At 43.3% G+C, this 13,255-nt stretch overlaps 1 protein-coding gene across 2 annotated transcripts; it reads left to right on the top strand.

Annotated features, from left to right (window-relative positions):
• The first annotated feature begins 236 nt into the window (after positions 1-236).
• On the top strand, positions 237-11,030 carry LOC124146796 (methyltransferase-like protein 27). 2 transcript variants are annotated; one of them, XM_046517251.2, is made up of 7 exons: positions 295-384; positions 2,291-2,345; positions 4,443-4,588; positions 5,746-5,874; positions 6,870-7,005; positions 8,626-8,724; positions 10,740-11,030. In XM_046517251.2, the coding sequence occupies exons 3-7, from the start codon at positions 4,463-4,465 to the stop codon at positions 10,910-10,912; spliced, it is 663 nt and encodes a 220-aa protein (XP_046373207.2). In that variant the 5' UTR covers positions 295-384; positions 2,291-2,345; positions 4,443-4,462; the 3' UTR covers positions 10,913-11,030. The 2 variants fall into 2 exon arrangements, with proteins under 2 accessions (XP_046373206.2, XP_046373207.2); XM_046517250.2 differs by lacking the exon at positions 2,291-2,345 and having other exon boundaries at positions 237-384.
• Positions 11,031-13,255: the final 2,225 nt, after the last annotated feature.

The raw sequence follows: 13,255 nt of genomic DNA, 5'->3' as shown, positions 1-13,255 counted from the left end.
TCATTCACCGGTTTTCCTATACTGCCTCAGCTGCTATTATTTACTGGCTGTCATGGCAAATAGGTAGAATATGGTTCACTGCAATGTTAAACAATTGTCAAAGTTCATTTGCCATTTAACTTTTCCCCAGCAGAATCAATTAGACAGCTGTTTTCTTTTAATAGAAAACGTGTGCAAACCGTCATTTCTTCTTCACAAACCGTGTTTCCGTAATTCCCCCGTACAGCATCTCGTGAATCCCGTGCGGCACGTTGAACTTGGACAAACACGAGCGAGTAAGTGAGCTTCCATAATGTGGGGCGAATAAAAGAACATTGGGAACAGGCGATTGTGACGCGAGGACAGGCCTGACGTTTACAGAGGAAACAGTATATTGACATACAGGTATATAACAGTATTGCCAACCTCCATGTTTTTAACAAGAGAGGCCCAAGCAAGGGCGGATCCAGCATTTCTAAATGGGAGGGGTCCAAAATATAAAAATTCCTCTCTCAGATAATTTCACTGCTACTAATACTACATTTGGTTTTCAAAACACACTCCCCCGCCCACACAAACACCCAACCCTGATCCGTCTATGCACAGGTTTGTTTAAAAGTAGGTGTGCATTTTATGATTTGGCAATTAGCCATTAGCCAATGGGCCATTAGCTTTACAGATCACCTGTAGCATTTCCGAATGCATAAATGTTTCGTAGCTTCAAATGTTTAGCAGGCGCATCTTTGCTCCTACCACCTGAACGCCGCGATATACCTGGAATATTGTTAAATGCGGCGTTAAACCCAACTCACTCCTACCACTTGATACACCTAACTCACTCACTCACTCACTCATCATTATCAACTGCAAAATCACGAACTGCAGTTGCCCTCTCGCACCTTTTACAGTCTACTGGTCTTGTGTTCCATTCATGTTTTATTGTATTATTAGTGTATTATTGTATGAATACAATGATATAGACTGTGTCATCGCTATATGGCTGAAATAAATGCCGATGCGACGTTAAATTTAAACTCACTTATTCACGCTATAGATTGTAAAGGTCAAGGTCATTCTTTTCTCTCTCTCTTCAGTGAACCGCCCTATTTATTAATAAGTGCCAACTGATGCAGCCATGTCTTTTTCACAGAAGTACACACACAACGGGAATCCCTATGTTATTCATATATTGTGGAGGGGGCACAGGTGGCCCAGTCGTCTAAGACGCCGCGATTCGCTGTGCAGAGTTGCGACCCCTGGACACGCCAGAAACTTATGATTGTGGGTTCGAATCCCGGTTCGCCCCGATTATGTTTCTAGGTTTGTCAGCACCATACCTGTGCTCGTGGGTTTCACCGAAGTGGTAAACGTCTGAGACCTGCATCACTTCGGGCTTTCCTCCCACATTAAGCTGACACGCCGCGATATAACTGGAATGATGTTAAAAGCGGCATTAAACACAACTCACTCATTCATATATTGTGGATGCTAGGCACCGGTTGATTGACCGGTTGATTGAGCAAGTAAACACTTTCCAAGAAGCATGACGTTGTGACATCACAAACGTATCGCCCCTGGCAGTTATTCACAATTTCTTTGACATTAATTTTTTTTTACATGATGTACAAATTGGTTCTTATAAAGGTCGGGATAATGAATGTTTGGGGAGATTTTTTATGAAATTATGTGCCGTCTTCACGGAAAAGATATATCCCAAAACATTCATATCCCTAACTATTTTTGTTCAGTATATTTCTCCAATTGTAATTACATGAGGCATTGTACACTTGTCTATTTTCTCAGAATACACATATTCACGTTTTCAGTATCGTAAATATGGACGAACTATTACCGACGTGACTTCACTCACGTTGTCATTAATTTTGAACAAATACTTAAAGGTATAATATTGTACATAGATATGCGTGTTTTGAGCGCAGCTACGATCTCCAAGTGTGCCCTACATTATACACGAGGTTTTCAGTAACGCGCCGTCCGGTCCCAAGTTGGACGTCTATTTGTTAGCCACATGAATGATTTTTTGTGGCTTGAGTGAATATGGTAGGACTTGTTGTGATATCACAAAATGGGTCACTTGTCACTACAGGATAAAAAAACCATCACTCGGGGTTACACGTTAACCCTGCCCCGGAGCCATCACGTGAGACAGTAATGTATGTTGAATGTATGTCATGCTTAGGGTCCGTCGACACAACCTTGTCTGAGCCAAAGAGACCGGTTGTGAGATTCAGAAGGTCGGGCGGTTTGTATGCTAGCAGTTACAGTGCTTATATCAGAGATACAATTTTAGGATCTTGGATCTTGCAGTCGGTACAGTTGGCAACAAGGAGCTGCAGTGGACATAGGTAGGTTATTAGGAGTTGCAGGTTTCTAGGATCTTATCACGTCTTGTGTTGCAGGTTTCTAGGATCATATCATGTCTTGTGTTGCAGGTGTCTAGGATCCTATCACGTCTTGTGTTGCAGGTGTCTAGGATCAGATCACGTCTTGTGTTGCAGGTGTCTAGGATCATATCACGTCTTGTGTTGCAGGTGTCTAGGATCATATCACGTCTTGTGTTGCAGGTGTCTAGGATCAGATCACGTCTTGTGTTGCAGGTGTCTAGGATCAGATCACGTCTTGTGTTGCAGGTGTCTAGGATCAGATCACGTCTTGTTGAAGGTTTCTAGGATCAGATCACGTCATGTGTTGCAGGTGTCTAGGATCAGATCACGTCTTGTGTTGCAGGTGTCTAGGATCAGATCACGTCTTGTTGAAGGTTTCTAGGATCAGATCACGTCTTGTGTTGCATGTGTCTAGGATCTTATCACGTCTTGTGTTGCAGGTGTCTAGGATCATATCACGTCTTGTTGCAGGTTTCTAGGATCATATCACGTCTTGTTGCAGGTGTCTAGGATCAGATCACGTCTTGTTGCATGTTTCTAGGATCATATCACGTCTTGTGTTGCATGTGTCTAAGATCAGATCACGTCTTGTTGCAGGTGTCTAGGATCAGATCACGTCTTGTGTTGCAGGTGTCTAGGATCAGATCACGTCTTGTGCTGCAGGTGTGTAGGATCAGATCACGTCTTGTTGAAGGTTTCTAGGATCAGATCACGTCTTGTGTTGCATGTGTCTAGGATCTTATCACGTCTTGTGTTGCAGGTGTCTAGGATCATATCACGTCTTGTTGCAGGTGTCTAGGATCAGATCACGTCTTGTTGCAGGTGTCTAGGATCAGATCACGTCTTGTGTTGCATGTGTCTAAGATCAGATCACGTCTTGTTGCAGGTTTCCAGGATCATATCACGTCTTGTGTTGCAGGTGTCTAGGATCAGATCACGTCTTGTGTTGCATGTGTCTAAGATCAGATCACCTCTTGTTGCAGGTGTCTAGGATCAGATCACGTCTTGTGTTGCAGGTGTCTAGGATCAGATCACGTCTTGTGCTGCAGGTGTCTAGGATCAGATCACGTCTTGTTGAAGGTTTCTAGGATCAGATCACGTCTTGTGTTGCATGTGTCTAGGATCTTATCACGTCTTGTGTTGCAGGTGTCTAGGATCATATCACGTCTTGTTGCAGGTGTCTAGGATCAGATCACGTCTTGTTGCAGGTGTCTAGGATCAGATCACGTCTTGTGTTGCATGTGTCTAAGATCAGATCACGTCTTGTTGCAGGTTTCTAGGATCATATCACGTCTTGTGTTGCAGGTGTCTAGGATCAGATCACGTCTTGTGCTGCAGGTGTCTAGGATCATATCACGTCTTGTGTTGCATGTGTCTAGGATCTTATCACGTCTTGTGTTGCAGGTGTCTAGGATCAGATCACGTCTTGTGCTGCAGGTGTCTAGGATCAGATCACGTCTTGTTGAAGGTTTCTAGGATCAGATCACGTCTTGTGTTGCATGTGTCTAGGATCTTATCACGTCTTGTGTTGCAGGTGTCTAGGATCATATCACGTCTTGTTGCAGGTGTCTAGGATCAGATCACGTCTTGTTGCAGGTGTCTAGGATCAGATCACGTCTTGTGTTGCATGTGTCTAAGATCAGATCACGTCTTGTTGCAGGTTTCTAGGATCATATCACGTCTTGTGCTGCAGGAATCTAGGATCAGATCACGTCTTGTGTTGCAGGTGTCTAGGATCAGATCACGTCTTGTTGCAGGCGCCAAGGATCATATCACGTCTTGTGTTGCATGTGTCTAGGATCATACCACGTCTTGTGTTGCAGGTGTCTAGGATCATATCACGTCTTGTTGCAGGCGCCAAGGATCATATCACGTCTTGTGTTGCAGGTGTCTAGGATAATATCACGTCTTGTGTTGCAGGTGTCTAGGATAATATCACGTCTTGTGTTGCAGGTGTCTAGGATCATATCACGTCTTGTGTTGCAGGTGCCTAAGATCATATCACTAATTGTTGCAGGTTTCCAGGATGTTATCACATCTTATAATGCATGTTTCTAGGATCATATTGCGCAGTGAGGATGGCGGGAACCACTTATACTAACGTCAAAGAAGGAAATACCTTTCTGGACCACATCACAGAGAAAGGGTTGGATAACAAGAGCATTATCAACAGGTTCGACAAAGTCAGTGGCGAGTACAATGAGGTAAAGTGCACGTCACCGACTAGTACTTTGAGCGGCACGAACAAGTATCTTCGGTATGGGGAATGTCCACCGTCTTTGGTGAATGTGTACTGTTATGTGTAAATAATGGTAATCTGGCCGTTAGAAATATATATTGCTATGTGAAACGTATTACAGCAGTACTGTGTACTGGGAAGACATACCATTATGTGTAAGTAAAATTGTCTGGTTATTTGTAATAACAGATGATGACTAGCTATATTCTATTTTTTAAATAAAGTAAATTAGGCATTAAGAAATCATGCTTTGGCATGTGCATGACCCTTGAGGATTCGTAATAAAATTGGTCTTCAGCTTGTCTTAAAAGGCGATCAACGGGATCGGGTGGTCGAGCTCGCTGACTTGGTTGATGCATGTCATCGTGTCCCATGTAATTTCGTAGATCGATGCTCATGCTGTCTGTCACTGGATCGTTTGATCCAGACTCGATTATTTATAGACCGCCGTCGTAAAGTTTGAATATTGCTAAGAGCGGGTTAAACAACAAACAAACATGTATATAAATCCCTGTAAGCGAATGCTAATAGTAGTCTTCGTAAATGAATGCATACCCTTTCGGTCCAAGCATGAACGCCTACTCTCTGTTATCCTTGTAAATGGCCTGTACCATTAACCCATGCTTGCCGTAAAAGGCGACTATGCTTGTCGTAAGGGGCGACTAACGGAATTCTGTGGTCAGGCTTGCTGACTTGGGTGATGCGTGTCATCCCAAACGCGTGGATGGATGCTCATGATGTCAATCACTGGATTGACTCGATTATTTACAGAGCGCCGTCATGTAGCTGGAATATTGCTGAGTGCGGCGTGAAACAATAAACAAACAAATAAACAAACCATGTGTGTCAGAACAACACGGATGGGTCATCTACGCTGAACATTCCATTGTGAAGTTTGTTTCAAAACAATGTACCTAGAGGTCGTTTTCATACCTCATTAGGGGCGGTCGGGTTTCCTAGTGGGTAAAGCGTTCGCTCGTCACGCCGAAGACCCGGGTTCGATTCCCGACATGGGTACAATGTGTGAAGCCCATTTCTGGTGTCCCCCGCCGTGATATTGCTGGAGTATTGCTAAAAGCGGCGTAAAACCACACTCACTCACTCACTCATATCTCATTATAGGCATTAAGGTCTGTGGATTTTATGGGTCCGAGGTCCCTTGCTGGAATCCTGGCGGAATTGCATCCCAGCGACCGAGAGAATGTCCGAGTGTTGGACTTGGCGGCAGGGACGGGATTGGTCGCGATTGAGGTAGAAACATGTAATATATGCAGGCGTAGACATGTGATATATGTACACAACATGAAGTATATCAACTAGAAACATGCTATTAATCTAGATATACAGGAGTAACATTAGGGATGTTGAATGTCAAGGTGAAGGCAAGTCCTCCTATGCTATATCTTATTATATGTAAATTCAGTCACGTAAACGTTAACCTTTGGTAGTTCAGGGCTCTGCTTTGTGTGAGAATTGGCTCAGGGTATAGCTGAAGGAGGTTATTGCAATTTGCCCCTGTAGGTAACTGGAAAGAGTAATGAAGACTCGTAAACGATTAGTTACGAAAGCCTAATGGTGCATAATTATTTTCTTAATTGAAATTTCTCATTTTAATTTTCTGCAAATTGTTTCTCGAAATTTCGAGGGTTTTTTTGTAACCTCGATTATCTTCTGTTAATTTCGATTACTTTTTCGTTATCTAAAGTTTATATTGAAAACTCGAAATTTCGAAAAGAAATCATCGAAGTAACGAGAAAAAAACTCGAAATTATTACCAATAATTGAAATAACGAGAAATTCAGATTTAAAAGAAATAAAGTTATCATACCAAAGTTGCACTATTAGGTTTTCGTAAGAAATACTAAAAGCTTCCTGATGATATACTACTTACCGTAAAATGTCCCTTAAATGCCCCTTCTCCTCCCGCTATTGAGTAGAACCCCTGAAACAACAAATGGTGGGCCTTTAACTGTCGTAAGGAAAGTATCTTTAACCAGCTAATTACGTTGAAATTTTCTATTGACTTAAGCCGGTAATATAACCTGTTTTAGGTACCAAATTGAAGATTTTTACAATGTCATCAGCAATATTTCAGCTGTGTTACGGCGGGTATAGGGGCTCATGAGCCATGAACCCACGTCGGGAACCCGCTAACCATGGGTCTAATCGACCGACCCTAAATGGTGATAGTTCCTATATATAACGAGCGTTACATATGTAATGTGACCAGTGGACGCTTGTTTCAGCTGAAGAAGAAGGGCTTCGTCAGTACTGATGGGCTGGAGCCGTCAGAGGGGATGCTGGCTGAGGCTAAAAGAAACAACTTATACGGACGCTACATCTGCGACATGGTTGGGGAAAACACCTTTGATATTGAAACTGGTGGGTGCGGTCTCTTGGGGTAGCAATTGCTACCATGCGCGGATAGAACACCCCATAATGCTGGTCAGGTCAGAGTCGGATGAGTTAATAAATGGTTAAACTGCATCAGATTACCCCACCTATTGATGGTGATAAAGACATAGTTGAGGTAGTAGGGGTTAACGTGCTGTAGCAGAATACTATATATATTGCTGATGGTATGGGCTGACCCAATGTATAATTTCTGGTGGTACGGGCGGAAGTGCTAAGCGTTAACGTGCTGAAACGGGATATTCCTTTATTGGTGAGAGTTTGGGAGAATGGTTAACGCGTGATGTATGTGCTGCTTTGTGGGAGAAATATTGCAGATGTTAAGTTAAATATTACCTCACTCACTATGCCTAATGAATTGGTGAATGTAATGGTCAGGACCGAACACAATACTGTATGGCTAATGGCTAATGGCTAATGGTAGCCTAGCAGAAAGGCGTTCGCTCGTCACGCCGAAGTCTCGGATTCGATTCCCCACATGGGTACAATGTGAGAAGCCAATTTCTGGTGTCCCCCGCCGTGATATTGCTGGAATATTGCTAAAAGCGGCGTAAAACCATTCTCACTCACTCATCGCAACACAAGGGTTTGTCAGTGTTGAAATAATACATGGCCACAGAACTAGGGTAGATTACTTCATGTATTTTTGGGTACGAAGGCAAAAATGAACAATGCTCGAATCCTAAATCTAACAATTTCTGTCAATAGAGAAAAAATTCAACAGTAGTCATATCATTTAATTATATTTATGGAAAATCAATCAAACTGTTTTCCGTGTGTTGATGGTTTTGTTTGGAAAGCAAATCTACCGTAGGGTTACGTCGGTGTCACGTTAAGAAATACCCATAATGTCTGGTATCAATTTCGTGCGTTGGGTTCAATGCCAAGACAATCATTATCTTGATTCCATAGTGTCTGAGGTGACCGTATATATTGTAAACAGGCTTTCAAGAGAACACAGAGGGCACGGGTGGCCCAGTTGTCTAAGGCGCCGCGATTCGCTGTGCAGAGTTGCGTCCCTTGGGCACGCCAGAAACCTATGATTGTGGGTTCGAATCCCGGTTCGCCCCGATTAGGTTTCTAGGTTTGTCGGCACCATACCCGTGCTCGTGGGTTTCACCGAAGTGGTAAACGTCTGAGACCTGCATCACTTCGGGCTTTCCTCCCACATTAAGCTGACACGCCGTGATATAACTGGAATACTGTTAAAAGCGGCGTAAAACCCAACTCACTCACTCACCCAAGAGAACACATGAATTGCCTTTGCATGTGGTTGTCATTTTTTAGCGAACATCTGGTAGCATCACTTTTTGACAGTGATTCATTAACTCGTGCTTTTGATACAGTCGGAATCGTACAATAGGCTCTGCTTCAGTAGATGTTTCTTGCTTTTGCATGTGTTTGAGACGGGTGCCACCGGTGGGACAGGATACGCTCACCTTTCACCATGTGAAAGTGACACATCCTCATGATATAGTCGGAATTGTACAGTGGACAGATATTTATTGCGAATATAGAAAAGGGTTTTGTAGCTTATATTCATGATGAAGTATTCCGTGTGAAAACACATGTTTATTTATTTTCTTCCAGATACCTATTCTGCAATTACTATGTCTGCGTTGAGTTTAGAGATTTTCAAGAAACTGCCAGTGAAAGCCCTAGAGGAGATGGCACGTGTCGTGAAGCCAGGTGAGCTACAAAAAACGTTGACCGGGTCGGGGCTCATCAGCCAGGACTTGATGTCCTATATATACTCGGACTACCTAGAAACAGTCTTTCTGGGGATTCCGGAAATGAATTGATATCTAGACCCCTCTGCTTGTCGTAAGAGATGACTGTAGACTGACCCGTGAACATCGGAATACTGATCAAAGCGACCTTCTTCTACGCTCAATCACTCACTTCTAATTTTTTAAATATATTAGGACATTTAGGCAAAAATGAGTTTTGTATTAGAATGTTACTTAAAGTTTAAAGCATCAATTCCCTTGTTCGCAAATTTCATGGTTTTTTTTTCTTGGAGCCTGTTTCTGGTTTGGCCAAACGTTTCAAAGCAGTATCAAGAAGTATACTGTCTACTCGACAATGGGCTCTTACTATTTGTAGATCCGTCCACCAGCATTGGTTTCTTTCAATGATACAGAATAAACTCTTGTTCTTACCGTGTGCAGTCCCAATGGTTCCTGAGGGAGAGGCAGACCCGTGAAGATTCCGGGGTAGATCAGGTCTTCTGCAACCCATGCTTGCTCTTAAAGGCGACTATGCTTGTCGTAAGAGGCGACGAACGGGATCGGGTGGTCAGGCTCACTGACTTGGTTGATGCATACCATCATATCCCAATTGCGTGGATCGATGCTCATGATGTCAATCACTGGATTGTCTGGTGAAGACTCGATTATATACAGACCGCCGTCATATAGCTGGAATATTGCTGGGTGCGGCGTTAAACAATAAACCAAACCAAAACCAAAGACTGTTGACTTCTGTTTGTGTGTCATCATGGCCCGATGGCGTGGGGCGCTGCTCGCGCTCAGTCACAGAATAGCCTGGTCAGATTCGATTATGTACAGGCTACCGTCATATAGCTTGATTATAACTGACCGTTCACAACGTACTCACTCATTCCTCATTCGCACAATACAGACCGCCTCCGTGGTCTAGTGGACAGCCATGTTGAACAGCGGCATGGTATGTCTCAAGCTCCTTCCCAGCGCGTTACACCTGCGTTACACTCTCGGTAACTCGCTGCCACCCGTGTGGGCGCGGCCATTACAAGAATCTTGAAATTTGCCCTCTCACCCCAAATGTAGTAACGTGTATACTTTTGTTTATGTCTTTGGGAATGCCATCATATTTCACTTTGAAAAGGTTTACGACTGACCATGTTTTCCAGGTGAATTTACTTTGTTGTTTTAATAATCAGATTGGTTCGAGATTGCAGACTAACGGAAAATCAACCAACTTCTCCCTTACATTCTCACTATATCAATTAAAGATGATAGTTTTAATGAAATAGAAATTCAAATTGACAAAGAAAGAAAGTAATTTATCAGCGGTAAGTGTATTCGGCGTCACGACAGTCGTCACTTGTTTGTAAACATAACGGTCATTCGGTTGCGAGTTCAACTCCAAGCATGGTTGGGGCCACCTATCATAGTGGGTAGTTTTGACTGGTGGCAGCGATAGTATAGAGAGCTCCGCGAACGGACCATCGCTGTGAGGAGCTTGGGTATGTCTGGTGGTCCCTACCAGCACGCTAGTGACCTTGACCTTTACCTTGACCAATTTGACCCACGAACACATTTCACCAACTATAAACGCTCCTAAATCTGTGACACTCTGTTTGTATTTGGGGATAATAACTAACTCGCGACGGTTATTTGTCTTGTACTAACATCTGGCTAAGTGTCGATCGAGTAATATACGCGTAACTAGGTATAAGAGACGTGTATTATATTTGAAAATTACATTGTGTCTTTTATGTATAGATGACAATATGGGTATGATATTGGTGAAAGCACGCACGCACGTCGCTTATATAAGTGCAATAATCTTGAATGCAATGTTAAAACTTACCTCACTTCACCTAACATTGTCTGGCACGGACTCTGTTTTTTACAAGACGACGTTATTTAGTTTAACTTTAAGACTGCGGCGTTCAACATTGGTTCACTTTCTCGTTGATTGTGTTTCTCTCTCTATAGGAGGTCACATCTTGATGACGCAGTATGACTTCGCCTTCGACAGCGAGGTTCTCAAGGCCAGTTTAAGTAACCTAGAAGATCGGGGCGTATGGAAGTTGATTGAAATGAGGCCAGTTCCTGACTTTACTAAGGGCAAAGACGGTCTTGTGTCGGTTCATCAAGTATTGAAGTGACAACAGGTTAAGTCAAAACAACACTCAGTAATGCATTACTCAATACTGTATTAAGTCTTAGCAACAGAAACTATGATGTGTTGATGTGTTGAACTGGAATAAACGGAGTAAAGTCAAAGTGGTATTTGTGAATTGTTGAACAGTTTCAGCAACATGATGTTGAAGAGAAACATCAAGTATACTTTCTGACTTACACCTGTACGAATAACATCAGTTTTGGTTCGATCCCCGGCCGCGTCATACCAAAAGACGTTAAAAGATGGTATTTGTTGTTACCCTGTCTGGTGCTCGGCAGTAAAGGTCTAAAACAAGAACTGGTCGGCTCGGAGTCAGTATACTGTGTCTGAGTGGGGTATTCATGTTAAACTTCGGCATGGTATCTCAGTGGGCAAGCTCTATCAATGGGCATCAGTCCGGACACACGGACGCGCACACACACACACGCACGCACGCACGCACACACACACACACGTAGCTTTATAAGTGCAATAACCTTGGACGCGACGTTAAACCCCATTTCACCTCATCTCACATCCGTTTCCCCCCTGACGAATATCTTATAATTATTGTTTATATATCTGCAATTGTGCCTTGATACATTTATTTTTCAAAAAAGGCGCAAATCGATAAAATTGTTCATGTCAGGAGATGTCACACTTTGCCTACATATAGTCGGGGGAAGGGCGGCCCTGTGATCTCTGTAGAGCTGCGTACAGGTTCCGATCAACCTGGGTTCGAATCCAAGATTAGTCCCGATTATGATCTGTTGTCTGTCTGCACTATACCCTTGCTCGTTTGTTTCTGCGGTCTGGTAAACCTGCATCACTCCGGGATTTACTGTCACACTGAACAGTCACGCAGTGATACAATAACTGAAATACGCTAGAAATCGACGTCAAACCCAATTTACTCCCTGATACAAGACCCGTGAAGATCCGGGTTAGAATTGGTCTTCAACAACCCATGCTTGTCGCAACAGGCGGCTCACGGGATCGGGAGGCCAGCTTCGCTGACTTGGTTGATGCATGTCATCGTACCCAAATTGCGTAGACGATGCTCATGTCCTCATTCACTGGATTGTCCCCATACTTGCCGTAAAAGGCGACTATGCTTGCCGTAAAAGTTGACTAACGGGATCGGGTGGTCAGGCTCGCTGACTTGGTTGATACATGTCATCGATCCCAATTGCTTCGATCGATGCTCATGTGGTCAATCACTGGATTGTCTGGTCCAGACTCGATTATTTTACAGACCGCCGTCATATAGCTGGAAAATTGCTGAGTGCGACGTTAAACAACAAACAAACAAAACAAACACTGGATTGTCTGGTCCAGACTCGATTATTTACAGACCGCCGTCATATAGCTGGAAAATTGCTGAGTGCGGCGTTAAACAACAAACAAACAAACAAACTGACGCATAAACGAGAATACTAAGGTTCCAGGCCGCTGATAGCAATAACAGCAACAGCACCAAGCTGATAATGGGTTCACTGTACTGAGAAGTACATACATACACTGTGACACAGACACGCCGACCTGTCCCCCTCATGGGTGTAGTGTTTCTGTTTCACACCGTACAACATGCATACACACGACACAAGCGTCAGACTCGGTAAAACCTACCTCACTTTGGGCCTTTCTCACACATTATTAGGGGCAGTACCGTTGTTCCCCCTCCGTTTAAGATGTAAACTTGTATACATAACATGATAGTTTCGTAAACAATTTTTTCCAGTGATGGGAATAAAAATAACAAACGATATTGTTAGGTACGGGGTATTCCTTGCCGTGGGCCGTATTGGCTCTCTTAGACTAATCCCAATTAGAATTCATCGTTCTCATTTGGAGCCAAACGGTTGGTTGGTTGTTGTTGTTTAACGCCGCACTCAGCAATATTCAACCTATATGACGGCGGTCTGTAAATAATCGAGTCTGGACCAGACAATCCAGTGATTGACAACATGAGCATCGATCCACGCAATTGGGATCGATGACATGCATCAACCAAGTCAGCGAGCCTGACCACCCAATCCCGTAAGTCGCCTTTTACGACAAGCATAGTCGCCTTTTATGGCAAGTATGGGTTGCTGAAGACCTATTCTACCCCGGATCTTCACGGGTTGGAGCCAAACGGACTGTACGGGCTGTACGACTCTATCCGTCGAAATCATCGCATGTCTCTTGCTTCAATTAGGTGAAACATTTCAATGGAAGGGACTTTGTATGGCAGTACTTCTCAAGGGGTATGCAATATCGGACGTCTAGACATTCCAGACTGTTCTTTTGTTCAATTTTCAATTTTGAATCGAGAAGTTTCAAATTGACAAAATTCTCTTCAAAC

The sequence above is a fragment of the Haliotis rufescens genome, unplaced genomic scaffold (assembly GCF_023055435.1).
Source record: "Haliotis rufescens isolate VD_foot unplaced genomic scaffold, xgHalRufe1.0.p SCAF_1, whole genome shotgun sequence".
NCBI classification, from domain to species: Eukaryota; Metazoa; Mollusca; class Gastropoda; order Lepetellida; family Haliotidae; genus Haliotis; species Haliotis rufescens.
The sequence above is the reverse complement of the archived record's forward strand: the minus strand, read 5'-3'. Positions and strand labels throughout refer to the sequence as shown.

Coding starts and splice junctions, on each gene's coding strand:
- LOC124146796 (XM_046517250.2), top strand. CDS start 4,463: ATGGCGGGAACCACTTATACTAACGTCAAAGAAGGAAATACCTTTCTG. Junction 4,589..5,745: donor TCAGTGGCGAGTACAATGAG/GTAAAGTGCACG, acceptor ATCTCATTATAG/GCATTAAGGTCTGTGGATTT. Junction 5,875..6,869: donor CGGGATTGGTCGCGATTGAG/GTAGAAACATGT, acceptor CGCTTGTTTCAG/CTGAAGAAGAAGGGCTTCGT.